General features: G+C 35.8%; 3 protein-coding genes across 4 annotated transcripts; 1 reads left to right on the forward strand and 2 right to left on the reverse strand.

Annotated features, from left to right (window-relative positions):
* Nucleotides 1–1,081: 1,081 nt before the first annotated feature.
* On the reverse strand, nucleotides 1,082–3,860 carry LOC106423214 (NAC domain-containing protein 69). 2 transcript variants are annotated; one of them, XM_013864005.3, is made up of 6 exons: nucleotides 3,629–3,860; nucleotides 3,291–3,562; nucleotides 2,240–2,374; nucleotides 1,845–2,168; nucleotides 1,600–1,755; nucleotides 1,082–1,508 (listed from the first exon to the last, which is right to left on the reverse strand). In XM_013864005.3, exons 1-6 carry the CDS (start codon nucleotides 3,780–3,782, stop codon nucleotides 1,266–1,268), a joined length of 1,284 nt encoding a protein of 427 aa, XP_013719459.1. In that variant the 5' UTR covers nucleotides 3,783–3,860; the 3' UTR covers nucleotides 1,082–1,265. The 2 variants fall into 2 exon arrangements, with proteins under 2 accessions (XP_013719459.1, XP_048612357.1); XM_048756400.1 differs by having other exon boundaries at nucleotides 3,701–3,797.
* A 10,770-nt stretch (nucleotides 3,861–14,630) lies between these two features.
* On the reverse strand, nucleotides 14,631–16,132 carry LOC106423224 (DNA-directed RNA polymerase III subunit rpc31-like). Its single transcript, XM_013864013.3, has 8 exons — nucleotides 15,909–16,132; nucleotides 15,702–15,825; nucleotides 15,469–15,600; nucleotides 15,340–15,390; nucleotides 15,213–15,259; nucleotides 15,058–15,150; nucleotides 14,901–14,955; nucleotides 14,631–14,801 (listed from the first exon to the last, which is right to left on the reverse strand). The coding sequence occupies exons 1-8, from the start codon at nucleotides 15,999–16,001 to the stop codon at nucleotides 14,782–14,784; spliced, it is 615 nt and encodes a 204-aa protein (XP_013719467.1). The 5' UTR covers nucleotides 16,002–16,132; the 3' UTR covers nucleotides 14,631–14,781.
* A 2,129-nt stretch (nucleotides 16,133–18,261) lies between these two features.
* On the forward strand, nucleotides 18,262–20,687 carry LOC125586365 (protein S-acyltransferase 18). Its single transcript, XM_048756402.1, has 9 exons — nucleotides 18,262–18,455; nucleotides 18,526–18,639; nucleotides 18,714–19,049; nucleotides 19,124–19,192; nucleotides 19,273–19,344; nucleotides 19,423–19,551; nucleotides 19,641–19,721; nucleotides 19,809–19,979; nucleotides 20,073–20,687. The coding sequence occupies exons 1-9, from the start codon at nucleotides 18,408–18,410 to the stop codon at nucleotides 20,580–20,582; spliced, it is 1,530 nt and encodes a 509-aa protein (XP_048612359.1). The 5' UTR covers nucleotides 18,262–18,407; the 3' UTR covers nucleotides 20,583–20,687.
* The last annotated feature ends 1,459 nt before the right edge of the window (nucleotides 20,688–22,146 follow it).

A 22,146-nucleotide genomic window follows, 5' to 3' on the forward strand; every position in this document is an offset into this window, starting at 1 on the left:
AATAAAATTCATACAAGCTTTATAAATCATTTATAAAAATTATAAATACATTTATAAAGGGGAAATTGTCAATAATAGCACCTTTTGAGTTTTTGTCTCAAAAATGACACTAGAAGGTGAAAGTGACAAAAATGACATTCATTAAAGGGTAAAATATCTCAAATTCTCTTGGTTTAAAATTAAATAAACAAACAAAAATAAATAAAAACAAATAAAATAAAAATAAAAAAATGAAACAAAGAATTTTTTTTCATAGTTTCAGATTATATGTTTTCAAATTCAAAATTTTTTATAATTTTTTTTTGAAACTTTTTTTTTCGAATTTGTTTTTTATTTTTTTTTTGAAATTTTATTTTTATAATTAAAAAATACTTTTTGAAACTGTTTTTAAGTTTTTATTTTTAATTTTTTAGTATTTATTTTTTAATTCATAAAATTTTAAACCCTAATTCCAAAATCCCACCCCTTAACTCTAAACCCTAAGGTTTAGATTAATTAACTCAAGGGGTATAAATGTATATTTACCTCTTTAATGAAACCTATTTTTGTGACTTTGAGCCTTAAGTGCTAGTTTGAGACAAAAACTTGGTTTGGTGCTATCCTAGTTTTTTTCTCTTTATAAAATTATTTATCTTAGCTTATCATATTTTTTAAATTATGATATGAGGTTATAAAATCTATTTTGAAATTTTATTTTATATTTAATGAAAAATCACTTAATTAATTTTTTTTGTTAATGATTTTCAAATGTCTTTATTTTATGAGTAAGAAAATCAGTTCAAAAACCAGTTTTATCATTATTCAAATGACCTAAATATATTGCACAAAATAATTTATGGTAATTAAATATGTTATTTAGATAATATATATAATGCTTCATAAAGTAATTTTTAGGAATCAAGTATTTCTAAACTATATAAAATATTTCAAAAGTTACAGTATTATATACCGTCAAAACTTAAGTAATTTTATTAAAAACTGAATCATGAATATTATATATAACTAATTTTAGTACAATTATCAAAAAGTATTTATCCTTTTAAAAAAATCATTCTTAGAATAATATTTAACAAAAAACACATAATGACAAAAAACATTTTAATTTGAAAAATAATAATAAATATACTATTACAAAACATTCAAACCCGCAAAATTGCGTGCATCCACCTAGTATATATTATTACACATTCAAAATAAAATAAAATTTCAGAAAAATCCAATTAAAAACGAGTGCTTCGATCCATTTGCTTTGCCTCTCCTTGCAATCAAACTTCATCAGCTGGTTCATTTTCTGAGGCTTCATAAAACCATATGATGTTGCCAATGACAGCCACCAAGAGGATGAGTCCTATGATCATGTTCATGAAATAGATATACGGTGCATTCTTGTGGTTTCTCTGTATTGCTTCCTCTGTAATAAACCAGCCCTTCTTCTCTGTCTTCATTATAGGTGATAATGTCTTGTCCATGGATGCATCATCATTGGCTTTAGACTTACCTTCTTTCACCTGAAAAGTATACAACAACATCATTACCTTTAAAAATTCATCAAATGTTAAAGAAAATAGCCCAAAAATCAACAAATGAGCAGCTCAAGACCTCTTGTTTTGATGGTATGGTGCGTCGTGTGAAACGAGACTCCCGGGCATTTCTATTAATAGAAGTTATTATATCTTTGGAAGAGCCTTTCCTCAACGACAGAATCTCGTCTACACTACCATCGCTATCACCTGGACTTGATGTTCCTCGGTAACTCTGGTCATATTAGAACATAAAGCAGTGAATACAGATTACTCCTATCAATGCTACAATATTGATTAAGAAAAAAAGTCAAATAATTTTACTGTTGCAGATATGGATTCAGCATCGCTATCACTGCAGCTATCATCAACAATGATCCCTGTCAAAGGTCTCTTTGGCCTGTGATTGCTTTGGTTCTCTCGCATTGTGAGTTCTTGATTGCGAAACACATCTTCGAAATTCCCTCCGTTATAATCCAGCAACCCATTCCAATAATCATCACCGTAAGGAGTTTGTGGGTAGTAATTGTTGTCTGTGAAACTCTTATTTGGATTGAACACATCATAAGGAGAGAGATCCACTTGTTGGTTCAGTGGGATTAATAAGTCATACATAGACATACCATCTTCTTGACCTTGCTGCTCAACCTGAACATGTCAAGAAACGGGTTAATGATAGTAATGAATAAATAAAAATCATTGTGAGAAGCTAGATGCACCTCAGGTGATGTGTTAATGAATTTGACAGGATTGGAATCAGACACCATAGAGCTACTTGGTTCATTCGAGCTATTACCATACAAACTGTCTCCGTCATCACCCTTGTACATTACTTGGCATATAACATAGGTCCTCTGACGCAAATAACAAAGTTACACACATATAAGTTCTTTGGAAGCAAGACAAAATTGAATACAAATCACTCAAGACAACTGGGCACAACTTCTGTAACCCTTTAACCATCAAATTGAGCTAAAGATAGCATCCAAAACAAGGGAAATCAGTGTCAAACAAGTAGTCCAGAGACTATAACCAAACTCCATATTTTGTGAAAGAAGGAAAATCCTAGATCACTAGTTGGAAACAATGAAGTAGTTGACAAAAAAGGAAAATAATAAAGTAATATATAAAAATTATAGGTTAATCCACTTATTGTCAATGATAAGTGATAACTCCAAAATTCATATTTACATATATCTATACATATATATATTAAGAAGATCATAACTAGAAGAAAATCAAAGAAAAATGAACCACAATCCCAATTCAACTAATACATAATTAAATCCCAAATTGAGCTTAAGGTGGCATCCAATACAAGAGAAATCACAGCCAAAAACTAGCTTAGAGACAGATGAATCAAATCCCATATTTCATTTTTTTTTTGGATCTGAAACCCATATTTTACTAGTGAAATATTTTTGGACTTGCACAAATAACGAAGTGACATATAAAAAACAATAAATTTAGTTTTTGTCAATTAGTTTTGAGTTGAAAAAACCTCAAATTTAATATATTCATATTAGAAGATCATGACTAAATTAGAAATTCAACTAATACATATAATCTTAAATTGAGGTAGTAGTAACATCACAGGGGAATTAAAGCCTCATCAAAAAGATGAGACAAAAATTGAATCAAAACCGATTTCCACAAAAGAAAGACTACATAAAAATAAAAACTGAAATAAAACAAACGAAAAAATAGTTGAGATAGCAAATCCAACTTTTGGGAGAAACAAATAAATAAAAACTCTTGAGGAAGTGTTACCTGATTAAGAGGCAAGGAAGTGATGTGATACTCGTGCAAGACCCAAGGAGTCCAAACTCCATTAGGAACCCTACCTTCATAGTACACAAGCGTCTTCTTAATACCAATCTCAACACCATTTCCTCTCCTATCCTTGATTTTTCTATCAACACCAGTAGCTTTCCAATACCCAGAAGGTGTAGTTCTCTTCGTTACATTCTTCTTCGCAGACGTGTACTCCTTGGGAGAGAAGAAGTACCATACAAGATCCTTCGATTCGAGCTTCGATAATGCTGCAACCAATGAAGAAATTAATAAATGATCGATGATGAAAGAGGGACTGAGAGAAATGAACTTACAAGGCAAAAACCATGGTTCGTAACGACAGATGTTAACCTCGCTAATGGCATGGTCGACGAGCCATGACTTACCAAGAATCTTGTTCTTGAGGTAATGGTTGATCAGTTCCTCCCCCGTAGGACTAAATCTATATCCCACCAGATTATTCTCCATTTTATGCAACTTGAACTAGTAGTTAAGTGAAGAGAAGAAATAAAGTTTATTTGCTTATTTATACACACATTAAATAATATTTTTGTTAAAATAATAAAATGACACGTTCTTTGTTATACTTATATGTGGGTCTAAACACTTGAAGCAGACAACACAAAGCGCACCAAACTAACAAACGATTCGAGGATAATGTTTTGTATTTTCCTCAACGTTGACAAAAGGAGTATTCCCACATGGATAGACTTGTTTATTGTTTGTTGGTGGAAACTGTAGCAACTTAGAAACTAAGGCGGTCTCTTTTTTTTTCTTTTGCAGCTTAGGAACTAAGGCGGGGTTTCTTTCTTGATCTTTTTTGGAAATATTCATTATGGTGTTATAGTCACCACCATTGACCATGACATAAATACATCTTTACTTTCTTTATGATTTTTGTAAACACTTCATCTTTACTTTCTATTATACGAATTTCTTATAATCGGAACATTCGTATTATTGAAAAAATTCAGTGAATTTAAATTATATTTACTTAATTAAAACTGATTAAAAAATATCTCAAAGATTTTGATATAAATCTTTCAAAATGTTTAGATTTACTAATTAATTATTAATATATTTTGTGATTGATTTATGTGAAAAAGATTTGATATTGATGGTCGTACTCCTAGCTAGATTATGTAATTACAAGCTTATAATAAAGTTGTACTAATCTGGGGTTTTTAATTCACTTTTTAATAAAATTATATTCTAGGCTTATAATAATTTGCTCTTTCCTCTGCAAAAAAATATAATTGATGAGAGATTACATATTTTTTTAAACATAATATTGTAATAATATTTTTTTAGTAAATTATACGCTTATCTAATAAATATGTGTTTATTGAATCTCTTTTTAAGATTATAGAAGAGTTTTCTCATTAAAAATCATTTTTTTCTATGAGAGATTTTTCTAAAGTCTGGCAATGATGATGGTTTAAGGTCAACTCCAACCGCATAGTAAAACGTGAAAATAGTGTGAGATGTGATGTTTCTTTTCTCGAGCCCAAGGGCATGATGTTTCTTCTCTCTAGCCCAAGGGCATATGAAATTGCGTTATGGTATGATTCTCTCAGTGAGTGCCATGTACTCAGCCTCAGTAGTTGAAAGACCCACAACATGCTGAAGAGTATACCTCCAACTAAAAGTGTTATCACCAACCTTGAAGACATAACCAGATATTGACCTTTTTCTGTCAAGATCTGCAGAGTAATCTGAGTCACAAAATTCCTCAATCTCAAACTTCTCAGATTTTGTAAAAGTGAGACAAACATCTGAAGATCCCTTCAGATATCTCAAGATCCATCTAACCGCAACCCAATGACATCTCCCTGGATTTTCCATGAACCTACTGACTAAACCGACCGCATACGCTAAATCCTCATCTTCCTCTTCCTCTTCTGATTCAATTTCTGATTCTGAACTTTTTGAAGCATTTCCACCTTGACCAGTAGAATCCCCACTTCCTTAAGCTTCTCCACCTTGACCGGTAGACTCATGAACTGAAGCACTTGTAGTTGGTCCTTGAATCAGATCAATGCTAAAAGTGACTTTCTTCTTTTTCTTAGAATTAGTCTCTTCCATCTGACCTTGATCTTTATACAGTTTTTCTTCATAAAAGACTACATTCTTGTTTATAGTACATCTTTCCTCTTCCGATAACCACACCCTGTAACCTTTAGTACCATGTGGGTAACCAACGAAGAATCCCTTAACAGCTCTTAGACCTAACTTGTCCTATGTTCTGTGTACATAAGCAACACAACCAAACCGCCTGAGATGACTGTAATCAACCTTTGACCATTGCCACACTTCCTCTGGAATCTGAAATCCCAAAGATGCACTAGGAGACCTGTTTATCAGATAAATCACAGTCGACGCTGCCTCAGCTCAGAACTTCTTCTCCATTCATGTTTTTGCCAACATACGCCTGACCTTATCCAATATTGTCATATTCATCCTCTCAGACACCCCATTCTGTTGCGGAGTATAAACGCAAGTCCTATGTCGTTTAATCCCTAAGTCTTGAAAAAGCTTATCCATCAGATTGTTGCAGAACTCTAATCAATTATCTGTCCTTGGACACTTTATCTTCTTTTTTGTTTCATTTTCCACAAGTACCTTCCACTCGGAAAAATTCCCAAACACTTCATCTTTACTCAATAAGAATATGATCCAGACCTTCCTTGAGTAATCATCAATGAATGTAAGAAAGTATCCACATCCATACAGACTTGGCTCGTTTGAAACCGAGCCCCATAGATCACTGTGAATGTATTCAAGAATACCCTTTGTAATGTGATTGCCCTCTGGAAAGCTTTGCTTGTGGGACTTTCCAAATACACATTCCTCACAGAAATCTAGTGTGTGGACTTTCTTTGAATCTAGATAACCTTCTTTGACCAGAAGATTCATGTTCTTAAGACTCATGTGTCTTAACCTTGAGTGCCATATGTTTGTCAAGTTCACATCAGCTCTGACTACAGATGTTTCTCCCTTCACCACCGATCCCTGTAAATAATACAACCCATTTTGATATTTCCCAGAAATCACCTTCTGACCATTCTTGTAGAAAGTACCTATGAAGTCTTTCTCCTTCATACTTGCAACCACTCTTTTCTAACTGGCCATAAGAGATGAGATTCCTGCTCATGGTTGGCATGTATCTCACATCGGTCAAGATCACCGTAGCTCCTTCTGAGTTTATGATCTTCAGCTTGCCCATACCTTTCACTTCACTGAAGGTATTGTTTCTCATCAATACTTTTCCACCTTCAAACTCCTTGAAATCAAATAAAGCATCTCTATCTAGTGTAATGTAGAATTTACAACCAGAATCCATGACCCACTCACTCTTGTGGTCTTTTTCACTTGTTGTCAAGATCATAGGAAACTCCTTTTCCTAAGCAACATTTGCAGTCTAGATTTAGACCTTGAATCTCTACTCTTTGATCTTCCACTCCACTGACCAAAACTCTTTTTCTCAGGTCTACCCCTGGCCACAACCAAACCTTCTGCGCTAGACTTATCTTTACCAATGAGCCTATTTTTCTTTAGCTTGACTTCCTTGGCATATGCAAAACTGGTTTCTTCATTCAGAATCAGTGTTTCCTTCCCACTACCATATTTAAGTGTGTGAACCAGTGAGTCAAACTAACTTAGGACACTAGAGAGGACCTGAATGGCTTGGTCTTCATCACTCACATAAATGTTCAAACTTACCAAATCGTCTACCAGTTTCTGAAACACATCAAGATTCTCCTCTATGCTTTTGTGCTCTTCAATCTTAAAGCTGGCAAACTTCTGCTTCAGGTAAATCCGGTTAGGTAAGGGTTTAGTTTAATAATCCCTTTCCAAAGCCTTCCAAACTCCTAGAGCTGTTGTCTCCTTCATAACCTTCCGTAAGATCATGTTGCTAGGAGAAGAGAATATAAGATTTTTTGCTCTCTTATCCTTCTCCTTTTTCAGCGGATCAACCGGAGAATTCCTAGCTTCTATGACCTCACCTTCCTTTTCTTTTCCTTTAATAGAACTACTGGATTCTTCTTCTTTAAGAACTAAATCCAAACCCTGAAACTCAAGCCGCATAAGTATTTTAAACTTTCATAATCCAAAGTCTACTTGACCGTCAAACTTCTCCACCTCAAATTTACCTTGAGCTGGTTCCATGACTCAAGACTATCCGCTGCTAAAGCTGAACACCCAGACCAATAAACCCCAACCTCCTTAAACAACTCCAAATTCTGAACCTGAAACCCCGAACCTGGGCAGCCAAGCACCACTAGCAGATCAGAAACTGAAACTGTAATCTTTCTATGTTGAACCTGATGCTCTGATACCACTTGTTGAGAAATTCTTAACCAATTAATCAGTTTATCTCACTTGACTAATTAACCTTAGCACACTTCTAGTTTTGTCTGAGATGTTAAAGACACACAATATTTGGTTACCCAGTTCTCTGTCGGTAGATCTGGGGAGAGGACGGCACTCTCAACGATTCACTAGTATCAAGTGTATATAAGAGCTTCCTACACAACAATATTTGCGTTTCTCTATTCACCTAGAGACAACGTAACAATAAGCTAAAGACTTAAGCTTAATGAACCTGTGTGTATAAGAGATGAAACCCATAGTCCAAAGAAGAAGAAATCGTCTGAGATTCTTGATCGGATCTCCCTTTGCTTCTCCTCAACCTTCTGTAGATGCTCTTTCATTCTCTTCTCTTTTCTCTTGCTTCTTGCCTATCTCCTATCCATTTTAGCCATTGCTTATAAGTGTTTTAATAACTAATTATTATGTTTTAGAGTCTATTTAGTATATTTATAGGATCATGAGTGATTTGGAAGAAAGTGATGATTTTGGAGCATTTTGGAGATAATTGGAGAAAACATTCGATCTGACCATCGAGCAAGACCAATAGTAGACATTCAGAGACAATAATCGATCGACGCACATCCTGTGACATCGATCAACGTCGAAACGCACAGAAGCCCGTTTTGGTCCAAGCCGACTAAGAGCACAAGACTTCACCAATTTACAAGATTACCCCGGAGAAGTTTTAACCTAATATTTATAGCTTGTCAACATGTTAGAGGAAAAGTGTGTTTTCTAGTTTTATTATTTTCACAGCAAAGGTTTTCTAGGATTTTAGTAGAGTTGGAGAGAAGATCCAAAGATATTTTTGATTGGAACTCCATTAATATCTATCTATTTATCTATATAATTTTTATACCTAATTGATGTTATAAATTGCTTAGCCATGTTTGAGTAATTCTATTGTTAGGTTTAGGGTTTAAATATGAGGGATAGCCCCAACTATATATTGCTAAGTTGTGATATTCATCATTAGGATTGTCATTAATGCATGTTTCTAGTTTAGCTAGCTAGAACTTGCCCTAGGAGTTTTAGACTCAAGTCATCACTTGCATTTCACCTTGAATCCGTCATAATTGAGCTAGGATTGCTAGAGTAAGGCGAAAGGTGATCTAGGAAGTCTAGTGAGCATAATTCAACCGGCACGTAAAGCTTGACTAAGAACGCATCGATCAATATTCCTATAGAATAATTGATCGACGGTACAACAAATGAATCGATTGATATTCCTCTAGAATCATCGGTCGACACTTATATATGGTCAATAGACAAACCTAGAAAGCGAACGCCGATCGGTTTGTTTATAAGTGTTTGAGCTCTATAATATCATGCATATAACTTGTTAGACATCTGTAGGATTATAATCCTGATTACCTGAATAGAAACCTTAAGTCTAGCTATTTCATCTAAAGCACCAAAAACCCAATCAAATCAATCGAGCAACTGCCTTGCTCACAAACCTGCTTTTTACATTTAATCATAATCAACCTAGCTTAATCACTCTGATTAGATTTATTATATTTTCTAGATCCTCGTGGATTCGATCCCTAAGTACTACAACTGAACCTCTTATTTGAGAGAGTAATTCACTCCTTAGGGTAATTTGAGTGAGATCACATAACTGGTAGATCGAGATGAATCTCATATTCTCCCAATCTCTTTGTGCCACCAGTCTGAATCTGCTTAACCTTTGGTTCGAAAACACCCTGAAAGGACCAAGACTTGGCCAAATGCGGACTCAAAAAGTTGTGAGAAGCTCATGTGTCAAATAATTGTGAGCTGACTCACCCTAACCAAAACCAATCATACACGAGTTTTACTAACCAGACATGATAACCATGAAACCGAAATACTCAAACACTAATGAGTATGATAAAAATGCATACCCACTAACGGCTTAGCTCTCTGAGGATCTCCTACCGCAAACACACGTGTAGCGGTGGCTAGACGCTTGAGTGGTGATGGAAGTGCCATGTTGCCCTCCTTGGGAAATCTCTGAAGATATGACCCGACTAGTTACAACCATAGCAGTTCCTAGCTGCCTATACTGGTGCTTCTGCCGCGACTGGTGCTGCAACCTGGGCACCTAATGGCCTACTCCAAAAACTCCTACTTTTATGCCGCATCCTTACACAAGTATTACACTTGACGTTTGATTGATACCAAGTCCTCCTCTCTGACCCTGAAGTCCATCATGTCTTAGGCTGAATTACCTTGAGGAACTTAGCTCCTCGGCCATACATGTATCCTTAACGACCTTCTCCACCAGATCCTCTAAGCTTGCGTAAGAGACCATGCTGCATCTGCCGCAAAGTTCCGCATGCATCCCATCTAAGAACTTCATGATCAAATCCTCCTCATCTATAGCACTACCGGAAAACCTGCAGAGTAAGCTAAACTCCAGCCCGTACTTCCTTACTGTCCTAGTACCCTGCCTCAAATGCTCAAAAGCATTCTTCATCTGATGCAAAGCTTCCCTGGGAAAATACTTCTTGTCGAACGTATGGAGAAAATCTTCATATATCAGCTTGCCGCCCATGATGAATCGATCGTACTCCATCCCACCATAATGTTGCATCTCCATGCATATATAGTTTAATGATATTAAGGCAGAGCCATAGTGAGCATGACGCGCTCCTAGGATGCTCTTTGGATAGTATGGGATAATCCTTTGCAGAAACGAATCAAAAGACTCAAGTTTCACAAAAGCAGTGGATCGAATGGTGACACAAGAGGCTGCGGAAAGGTCTCTTGATACTCCTAGGCAATAGATCGGATATTACACACCAAACTAAAGCGCTTAGATGATGGATATTACGCACCAGCAGACTGGATATTACACACTAGACATCACAATCTCGACAAGGCAAGAAGAGAGAAAACAATGGTTTTGAATAAAACATGGGTTACTTTCTTTTCTAGATTTCGAAACATATAAATAGAGAGAAGCCTATATACATGCACATCATCTCGTAAATACAAGAGGAATAAAGACATAAGCTCCTCTTGGAAACACACACACTTGACTAGATTTTTCGAAAATAAAAACATAACATAAAACTTAGAAATATTACATAACATAAGGTCTCCATGTGGACAGACCGAGATCAATCATCTAGGAGGTAAGAGAAGCAACTTGTGGCCTCATTAAAAACCTTGATTTGAAAACCCAGTGGGACAAAACCAATCAAGGAAAAAAAGAGTACACACAAGCTACTTACCTAGATGATGATCAGCTTGAATGTAGAGTAGCTTGCTTGTAGATCAAAGTGTCTATGATGATAGCCACTTTATTTCGGCTCAAACACTCTTCAGTTGTAGGTTCTTCAACAGCTACAAGCTCTCCATGATCATGTTGATGATTCCATTCCTTTGTGCTATCCAGAATAACATCAAAGCACTTGATAGTTTTCAGGCATTGAATCAGTGTATCCTTTCAATCATGAGCAACTGTAGCATCCACTGTACCCCCCCCCCCCCCCCAAATGCTCATCACACTCTGGCGATTGCATTGGGAAAACTGGTGGCGGTGGGGGAGACTGAAAAACTCATGGAACCGACTTAATGGGAACTTGCGGATACTGTTGACCTTGTTGAACTGCAGCCATCTATCGGATGCCCTCCTGGGTAGCTTGCCTAGCTGCCTCCTGGGCAATCTGTTGGACCGCCTCATGCACGGCATGTCTAGCTGCATCATGTACCATCTGCCTCAAGGCATCCTGATCAATCATTGGAGCTGCGGGCTGCGAAACCACGTGCTGCACATGCTCATCTACAGCCTCTCTAGCATCTCTGGCGGTCTGAATACGGTGGCTCTTCTCTTTGACGGCATCTGAAAGGAAAGCAAATAGGTTAACTTCTGCCGAACCCGGATACCAACGCTTAAAGGAGTAATACCGAAAACAAAGGTGTTATTTATTTTTATTTTTAAATACCCAAATCCCCATAAATATTTTGAAAATCATCTAAAACCGATTAAAACTGAGTCCCAACAAATTACCATCCCAGTATTTTGACTCTCGAGAATGGCGTGTTAGTTACAGTAAAATATCAAATTAAACCGAGTTCCCGCGTTTTTCCAAAATAATATAATAAATAATAGTCTCCAGAAATCTCCACTGATATTATAAAAGATGGCTTATATATATTTAACAAATTTCCACATCATTATAAAGTCAACTATAATACAATAAAGTCTTATTCGCAATTATCGTTAATAACATAAAATCGAAAGTATGAAATAGAAAATAAAGAGAATTGTCCAAAAACAAAACCAGTTCGATACAATCATTTATTCTCGTCGGTCTCACTTGGGCCTTGGCAGGCTAAATTCGTTGGGCCAGAAATTGGGTCATTACAGAGATGGTCAACCATCTATTTACAACAATTGTAAAAGCTACACTATAATCAAACAGGAGGACCTATATTTTTGAAATATGCAAAACGAAATGTGAAGGTTTTAAACACGACTGAACCTAGAACAATTTTTTTTAATGAAATATTAAATTTATTGATCAACTCAAAGAATATATGTACAGCTATAAAGAGTTCATAAACTGAAATCTAATGGAACTTTTAGACTATTAAATATGAGCAGCAAACCATCTATTCATCAGTCCATGTAGTCTCGGGTTGGTGGGATACTTGGTAGAAGTGATCTGATCTCGTACTGTCTTGTTGATCACCTTTGCAAGCTGGTCGAATGTTTTACTACTTGTATGGTGCTTTCTTTCATTGCGCTCGCGCCAGATATAGTATACTGTAACTTGCAAAACTAGTCGCAGGAGGATAAAAGTGAGGCGATCGTAGGATCTCGTCATCACGTGAGACTGTGTGGTGTTCCAGCCTGGGTCTGGATCAGCCTCAAACAGGCTACCTACCATCTTCAGCCAAAGTGTGAATGTATAAGGACATGCAAAAATGAGATGGTCTCTAGTCTCATCCGGCTCACCACAGTAGAGACAGTGTTGCGGCTGCCCCATTTGCTTGATCGATGACCCGTAGAGAGTCTATCTCTGATCGCAAGCCAAGTGATGAATGCATAGCGAGGAACCCCTTGAGGGAACCAAAAAATCTTACTCCACTGAACCTTCTCCTTGCGCTGCCTGATTTGATGCCAAGTTTTAGATGAAACAAATTTGGTACCATACTCTCCATTACCCCGCTTCCATAACACTTCATCTCTTCCATCAGTAAGCTTTAACTGGAACGCATGTATCTCAGCCACCAAGCTTTGGATCAGTCTATCACGACAACTGCAGAACTTCCATTCATCATCCCTAAGAACTTCGCAGATTCTCAAATCCTTTTTGATGCCCAGCATCTGTGTGCCAAATTCACCAGTGATCTCAATCAGCCTGCCCTCAGGGAACCACATATCTGACCAGAACCGCATAGTACAACCATCTTTAACGTCCATCCGTAAGAACTCTTTTGCCAAGGACTGAAACCTCAGAAACTTCAGCCATGCCCAAGAACCAAGCCATGTGTCCTTTGCATCCCATAGCGTCTCATCATGCAGTAAGTTCCTCTTTACCCAGATGACCCAAAAAGACTTTGTTTGCGCAAATAAGCGCCAAATAAGTTCCAGCGAGAAAACTGTACTCACCTCCTGGATACGACGAATTCCCAATCCTCCCTCTTCATAAGGAGTACACACATCATCCCACGCAATTTCGGCCTTTGACGTTATGTTTGGTGATCCATTCCAAAGAAAAGCAGAACACATGCTTTCAATCTCATCAATGCAGCTCTGCGGAAGACAGAAAGCTGTGTACCAGAAGTTTGTAGTGCTTGCGATGACTGACTTTATGAAAATTAAACGTCTCGCATAAGATAGGGCCTTACTCGTCCAAGACAGGAGCCGGTTCCTAATCTTTGTTATGAGAGGTTCGTAGTCGGTTCTAGCCATTATTTTAGTGGTGAAAGGGAGACCAAGGTACTTAATAGGTAGAGCAGAGATGGAGAGACCTGAGCCTTTTGTTGCACCCTCAAGGACCGACTTCCCTCGTCCCGCTGCAAAGACTCTGGACTTTGCTATGTTGATTCGCAAGCCCGACATCGCTGCTTGTTGACTCCAATATAGCAACATTCGTAAGAAGAACCTCATGCTGCTTGTTTCCATTTCATGTTGTAAGGAACGCACGAAACATGAAAAGACAAATCAACAACTAGGTAAGTCTAAAAGAACAGCATTAAAGTTCATAATTAATAACATATTTTGTGGTCATCTTTTACCTTGTGAACCCATCCAAAATATCAAAGGAAAATAACTGAATTTAACATATACGATGTCATTTGGTTTGTAGGTTCGGATTCTGATCATTTGTTTCTCCTTTGATTATTAAGATCAGAGTAATGAGAAGTGAGAGACTTGACAATTCCGAAGAATCTGCACCAAAAGACACCTAACCTAACGCGTTTTGTACTGTTGCGGATTGGTTGATGTACTATACAAAACCAAACCAAACCAATTGTTTTATTCGACTAAGGTGAAAGGCAGAGTTGTTTGACGAAAACAAAGGTCCAAAGCAGTAGAGCTCTTTTATTAGGACCTACCTAGAGTCTGTAATTTTTCTGGTTTTTTTAACGACTATTTTAGTTTCTGTTGTGATTTGAAGTGGAAACAAAACTAATCCTTCAACAATTTTTATTGAGGCTGACGATATATTAAAAAGCAACAAAAAAAACTGAAGGAAAGGAACAATTGGTAGATTATACTTCCTCTGTTTTTCAATATAAGTCGTTTTAGAAAAATTTTTTTGTTCCAAATTATATGTCGTTTTTGGTTTTCTATGTAACATTTATTAATAATTAATGTTGTCTGACTAATGATAATATATCTTCTATTTTTCTATTGGTTGAATTATGGTTAAATAAATAATTAATGATGTTTTTGTTTCGAAAATGTAAGAAATAAATGATTTTCTTAATCTACGTGCATAACCTTAAAACGACTTATATTAAAAAACGGAAGGAGTAGTATTATTCTAAGAGGGTTTGAAGGTGATTTGTATGAAGCAATAATTGAGTTTTAACTATCTCTTGTTCTCAAAACTTGATCCTTTTTTGGGAAGACAAATAAGAAGAAGCTTTAAATATATACGTCTTCATCTGTTGACAAGAAAAGAGAGACACAAAGTTAGTTAGAATCATTTCTCTAAGTTTGCAAGTGTATGATCTTCAGAGTGTAAAGATGAGATATATGCTTACTATCGTTATCCTCCGGCTCGTTATAATCGTCGTCATCATCATCAAAGTCTTTATTCTACAAAAAGAAAACATAAAAGAAGAAGAAACTTTAACTAAACTTCAGAGCCAGAAGAGTTGACATCATTTCACCAATTAGTTGCAAAAGAATAAGAAGAACCTGATCATAATCTCCATTTTCAGAATCTTCTCCCTCAGATTCCTCAACTTCTTCATCACCTTCTCCTTCTTCATTCTCTTCCTTGCCTTCAGCCTATAAACCAAAAAAAACGAACAATCAAGGACTTGTTGAACTGTAAACTGTGTTTGTTATACCTTAAGCTTTGCTTCAAGCTTCTCCAAGGCCTCCAACTTCTGCAGATCTACAAAAACAGACATAAACTTTGAGTTTCTTTCTTTATGTGTAAAACATTGTTGAAGCTAATAAAGACAACAAAGTTACCTGCGTCCTGAGTCCATCTTGCTCTCTTCACAGGCCGTTCTCTCCTAGTATCTGAAAAGATTGCAAATGATCAAACAGTAAACTTACAAGAAGAATCTAAACTAAAAAAGAAGAAGATTAGTTTCAAACCTCCAAGAAGTTCTTTTGGGAAGTTATCAGGTCTAAGAACAAGATAGTCATAGAAAGATCCCCGCTCATTAGACTTCTTCTTCTTTGGCTTCAACGTGTCTGAGAACCTCTCAATGTCTAAACTCTCACTCTCTGAATAACCAAAAAAAAAAAAAGACCAAACCTCTTAAGATTACAAACTGCTATCTAATCTAAGAGAGTTGTTTTTTTTTTGTTTTGTAGTAAGAAGATACCTTTCTTTGAAACACCATCGCCTAAGTGGTAAGGCGAACTTTTCCAGAACCTCTCAAAAAAATTGAAGTTCTTAAGTAATTGGGTATCGTCTGAGATTGATTTACGGTCAGGTAAGGTAATGTCCTGCAACAGAAGGTTCAGCCCTTGAATCATAAGATGAAAGGAGAGGAGAGGAGATGAATCAAAGCATAAGGTTTTGAACTTACAGGGAAAATAACAAAAGGTTCTGCCTTTGCATACTCAACGCCAAACCCACCAAACCCACCTCTTCCTCTTCCTCGTCCTCCTCTGTAAGCCATCTACGAGCTATTGTGGCGGTACAACGCGACGGCGATTCGGCACAGCGGCGGCTGGGAGAAGAAACAATTCAGGGGTTCCGTTTATCTTTTTTAGTTAATTTAAGAATTATATTTTACTACGGATTGCACTATAGTCCCTTTACTCTTGTAATGCTTTCTATTTTGGCGATTAATTAAAATGGTTAATAATCACCTTTATTTTATTTTTTTCGACTGAAATTTTATTGAATTATATTTTATGGGGATGATTGGTAAGTGCTGTAGCTTTATATTTTTTGCTGTAGAATTTAATCTGTAGATTTATTTGCTGTAGCTTTTCTTGCTGTAGATTTCTAAAGCACTAATTTTTTGCTCTGGAAATAAAGCTCTTTACAGCCATATTTTGATTTTGCAGAGAATTTTTTGCTGTGATTTTTTTAAGGAAAGCAAAGCTTGATTGGTTGAGATATATAGCTGTAGACTAAATTTTGGCTGTCCAGAGCATCTACAGCCCCAACCAATCATCCCCGTATCAAAATTACAAAGTTGAAGTCATACAGAACTATAGAACGTAAATTATTACACAAGCAGATATGTGAGCCATATGCTGAAAATGTACAAAGAAATAACATTCACGATGCGTTCTTGACCAGAACGTTTTATTCGCTAACGAGTATGTGTATTCGTAGTTGTATATCTTCAAATACCATTTTTCTCCAATACTATACTTCAGCCTTTCTGTATCGTGAGGCGGTTCCTTGATCGTACTAGTAAAACCCATTGGGTCTAATACTAGTCCTGAAAGAATGACTATATGATATCAATTAGTCTCTACCAGTGTCGACCTTTCCATAACTCTGATACAATCCATCAATAACATATTATTCTTCATAACAACAGCCTTGATTCTACATTCCAGTCTTGAAATCTTCATCAAAGAATAATAAAGAGCCTTGATAAGCCAGAATAACGCACCGTCTTCTGCCTCGGTGCCACAAGGCAACATGTGAAAAAGCAGATAAAAGACCAAGGAAAGTGACTTCATTAAGTGTCACCTTGGCTCTCTGCATTTTATCAAATGTTTCATTTTCTCTGTCAGTGTTTCCGTAATGTGCATATCCTGGGATCATTGCACTCCATAATCTATCATCACCATCCTTTCTTTTGTTGAATAAGTGGATGGCCTGAGTAATGGTACTACATGTCGAGTACATCTCAGTTTGACCCAAAAACCATTGCAGCAATAGTGGAACTAGAGTCGCGAATATAATTTGCCGCCGTAATCGTGACCATGTATCATTCACACACCACAACTGCATCATGTAATCCCGAAAGAGCCAAAAGGACTCAACCAAAATTCGAGAACCCGTAGACACAAACTTCATAATCCTTACTAACATTTGGCAAAGTCCGGATCCCACACACCAAAACAGAATCAAACAGAGACGTCTCTTTGACGAAAACAAACACGTTTGGGTTCGGGTTCGGTCGGGTATTTCGGTATAGAGGTGTAGAATCCATTCGGCTATTTTTGTATTTCGAGCCGGGTTCGGATATTTTTAGTTCTGGTTCGGTTATTTCGGATAGGGTTTGGATATTTAGATTTTGAAAAAAAAACAAAATTAAATTTTTATTTCTCAAATTTCTTGTATTTAAAAATATAACTTTCACTTAACTAATTTTTTATTTTTAATATATTAAATGGTTAATAGATTTGGACATAACTTTTTGAAACTACAAAGATATTAATTTAGTTATTGTTTTTAAATTTGGATGTAACTTTTTGTTAATTCTTGAAATAAAAAAATTGACATGTATTTTAGGTGAACAGCAAATCATGTTTTCCGTAATTGTATGTATATCATATGAACTTAAAATATGTGTAGTATAAATATAAATATTTTATATAAAATGAGAGATGTAAACTAGAAATATAAGGTTAGTTATAGGTTATTTTCGGATATTCATTCGGGTTCGGATATTACCCGTTCGGGTTCGGATATCCAATCTTTCCTAAATACATATTCGGATATTCTGTTACTTCGGTTTGGATTTCCTTTCGGATTTTTCGGATCGGGTTCGAATGAGATTTCGGATATCGTGTCTGCCCCTATCCGCTATTGCACTTGGATTATTTGGATTCTACAGAAGCCTAATATCGTTTCAAAACATAAATGGGCCAAACTGAAACAGTCATGTTAAAAGGCCCAATTAACAACAGCCGTCCAATCGCTAAAAGTAAAGATCCGAGCGTTACTTCAAATTTCGAAAACCCGACCGTTGGGTGGTATCATCATGATCATCCTGAGAAGACAAAAACTATTAAATTTAATTAATTATTACAAAAGTCTTTTTGTCTTGTTCATATCTATAAGCTCGTGAAGGTGTGGAGTAGTAAGATCTATTAGCTTGCGGCTAAGATCTACCATGACGAGACGGCGCCATGGCTGGCAAAGACCCTTTCACACATTACAGGTTTAGAGATCAATCAATCTCTTTCTTCTTGATCTATCGAGCTGAATATCTTTTTTGAGCTTTGGTGCAGATCGTAGGAGCTGTTATCTTTAGTGCTCTGGTCGCATCTTTCTATGTCTTCCTCGGCTTCTTCCTCGGGAATCGAATAGCTATCATCACGCTTCTCTCGCTCTTCTCTTTTGTGGTAAGTTAAAAAAAGAAAGTTGTTTTGTTGTAATAGAATCTCGAAAGTGATTGAGGGTTTTTGTTGTTTTGAAGGCGGGTTCGGTTATAGCTCTGTTCGTTAGGTGCACGGCGATTGATCCTACGGATAAGACTAGTGCTAAGAAGAGGAGAAGGGCGAAATCGAAAGGAGTGCTGATGAAGCTGAGAGTGAAGGTAGTTTTGAGCCAAGTCGTTGTGAGGTTCTTCAGGAGGCTAGAGAGGAAGATCTTGAGGAACTTTATAAGACGGACGTATTTGGATCCGTGGAAAAGCAGCGTGCAGCTTGAACCGCTTCTTCCGTTTCCACTTGTCATGAAAGATGACGCTGTTACACCTGACCCTAAAGAGGAGGAAGATGATATCTCTTATTGCTCACTTTGTGATTTAGAGGTAACGTAATGTGTGTGTATATTGACGTTATGTATGTGAGAGGGGCTAATGCTTTATATTGATTGTTCTTCTAGGTTAAACGCAGCAGTAAGCACTGCAGGACATGTAACCGGTGTGTTGAAGGGTTTGATCACCATTGCAGTGTATGTTTCTTTTCTTTTTTTTCTTGATAATACTCTTGTCACCACTGATATATATAAAAGTTCTCTTTTGTGTAAATTAGTGGCTTAACAACTGCGTTGGGAAAAGGAATTACACCACTTTCATACTCCTGATGGTTTTCGTCTTGCTCATGGTGTGTGTGTATTGCCTCTCTCTCTTTTCAACTACTTGACGTTTATGATATTGACTGGCTTTTTTGTTGTTGCAACAGCTAATGATTGAAGGGGGAACAGCTGTTGCCGTATTTGTCAGATGTTTTGTGGACAAGAAAGGGGTCGAAACCGAATTGAAGAGAAGGCTACATGTAGAGTTCCCTAGATGGGTTCTTGCTACAATATCTGTATAGTTTCTTTCTTTATACATGTGCTTCTCTCTCATTAAAGCTAATTCAGCTTCTTTATGCTTATCAAGTTTATATTTTTTTAACAGGTTATGTTGGTTTTGTTAACGGCCTATGGCTCGGCAGCTATGGGACAGCTTTTCCTCTTCCATGTGGTTCTCATAAGAAAGGTTAACTCTTACAGTTTCCTAGCTAGCAGAATGATTCTGTTTGTAGTTTTCTTTCTTTTGACATTTTAGTGCTCAAATACTTGCCAGGGGATGAGAACATATGACTATATATTAGCAATGAGGGAGGAGAATCAGTTTACAGAAGTGGACCCTTTTGATGAATTGGATTCATCTTCAGATGAAAGCTCAGATTTTGATTCACCTGAAAGACCAAGACAAACATTAATCTCCAAGTTCATGTGCAGTAAAACTAATGAGGTGAATATAACCGAAGAGATCATAACTCTTTTGTGCTTCTTTTGTTGGCACATTTTCAAAGATTATATTCTGTGTTTTTTTTTTAATTGGCAGAATCATCAGAAGAGACTATCCATAAAAGTAGAAGGAGATGGGCGTTCACCTTCTTCCACGCTGATCAACAAGAAACCGGGCTTTCATGTAACCATAAACCCATGGAAACTGATCACTCTAAGCAGTGAAAAGGCGCTACAAGCAGCTGAGAAAGCAAGGGAGAGACTGAGGAAGACTAAACCGGTTTCCGAGTCCGGAGAAGATTCACTTAAGCCACTTCCACTAGAGACGAAGTTTGGACTTTTGTTAGATCCAGACAATAACAACAGTGTGTTACAACCATCAATACCTGAAGCAGTTAAACTTCATGTCTCACCAGCGAAGTTCTCTAGCCCACGAAGAAGGTTCTCAGGCTCTTCTTCTACCACTGTACCATCCCCCAAACAAAAATACAGGAGTAACTTTGACTTGAAGCTAACTGAAGTATCTAAGGAGCTTGAAAGTTACATCTCAAGACAAGTTTTGTGTTCTGTGATAAAGCAAGATGGAAGTGAAGCATCACCAAGATGAAGAAAAAAAAAGACAAAGTGTCGTTTCTGGTTGTTGTTGATTACATGTTTTATTGGTTGTCGTTGTTCTCAGTCTCTGGGAAATATTTAAGATCTGATTAAACTATTGCCTCGCCGTGTTCAACATTTATAGAGTGTATATATATGTTTATGAGATGCAAAACAATAATGGTTGTTGAGGAAAATTGGCTAATTGGGCCATATTTAGGAATGAATTTTTTCACTTGTATTTTTGGGTCTATAAATTTGTTCAAAAATACCTCTTTTTTAATACGAAATTAACCCTTTCATTAAACGAATAACATAATTTAACATAATTTACTTAACTTTGAAATACTTGCTTGCGCAAAATTATTTCCGAATTAATTGTTCACTTGCAAAATTAGATTGAAATAGTCAACTGTTAAAATGTAAACAAAAACTTAACGATTTTCGTTCAGTTTTTAACGATTGACTATTTCAAACCCAATTTTGTGTAGTCAATAATTAGTTCGGGAATAAATTTGTGCAAGCAATACTTGAGTATTAAATGTGCTGGTTTGTTCAAATTTTCGGAGAATAAAAATGCACAGATTCATAACAATATATATAAGTGATTTTACTATATTCTTTGTTAATTTTAAGGACATATAATATTTAAATATGTGAAAGCTTATACACATTTATGTTATATATAAGTACTTCAAAAATATCTAATATTACCTGCGCTAGATATAACATCTGTGTATTTCATGTGTGTAAGATCATCGATAGATGGTTTTGGATATCTGTTTTAGATCAATATATGTTGAACATAAGCTACACGATACATATATATTTGTTAATGGATTTTTAATCTAGATTTCTCAGATAAACATTACAAAGATGTTTCCAAAAAGGAATCTTAGAAGGGTATATTTAGTTTCATCCAATTTGATAAATTTTCTTAACTCAAATTTTAAGAAATTGATTGATATTCTATTTGTAAATTCATATGGATCATAATAAAAATATAGTGTTTTGCTCCTCAACTATTTGAAAACAGCACATTTAATATTCAAGTATTGCTTGCGCAAAATTATTCATGAACTAATTGTTGACTATGCAAAATTAGACGTGAAATAATCAACCGTTAAACATTGGACATAAAGCGTTAGTTTTCTGTTTAAACTTTAATGGTTGACTATTTCAAGTCCAATTTTGTATAGTCAATAATTAGTTTGGGAATAATTTTGCGCGAGCAATACTGTATTAAATGTGCTGTTTTCAAATAGTTGGGGAATAGAATACCCATTTTTCCCAAATTAGACCATATTTAGGAATGAATTTTTTTCTTGTACTTTGGATCTATAAATTTGTTCAAATATACCTCTTTTTAATACGAAATTAATCATTTCATTAACACAAATTACATCATTTACTTAACTTTAAAATAGTAATTATATTTTGAAAACATTATCAAAGATGACCCTACCTAAATAACCAATTAATAAAAAAATTAAAATAAAAATTTTGAAAATAGTTTCAAAAAGAATTTTCAGATTTCAAAATAAAATCTTTTTTGGAAAAAATAGAAAATAAAAAAT

The sequence above is a fragment of the Brassica napus genome, chromosome A2 (genome assembly GCF_020379485.1).
Source record: "Brassica napus cultivar Da-Ae chromosome A2, Da-Ae, whole genome shotgun sequence".
Lineage (NCBI taxonomy): Eukaryota > Viridiplantae > Streptophyta > Magnoliopsida > Brassicales > Brassicaceae > Brassica > Brassica napus.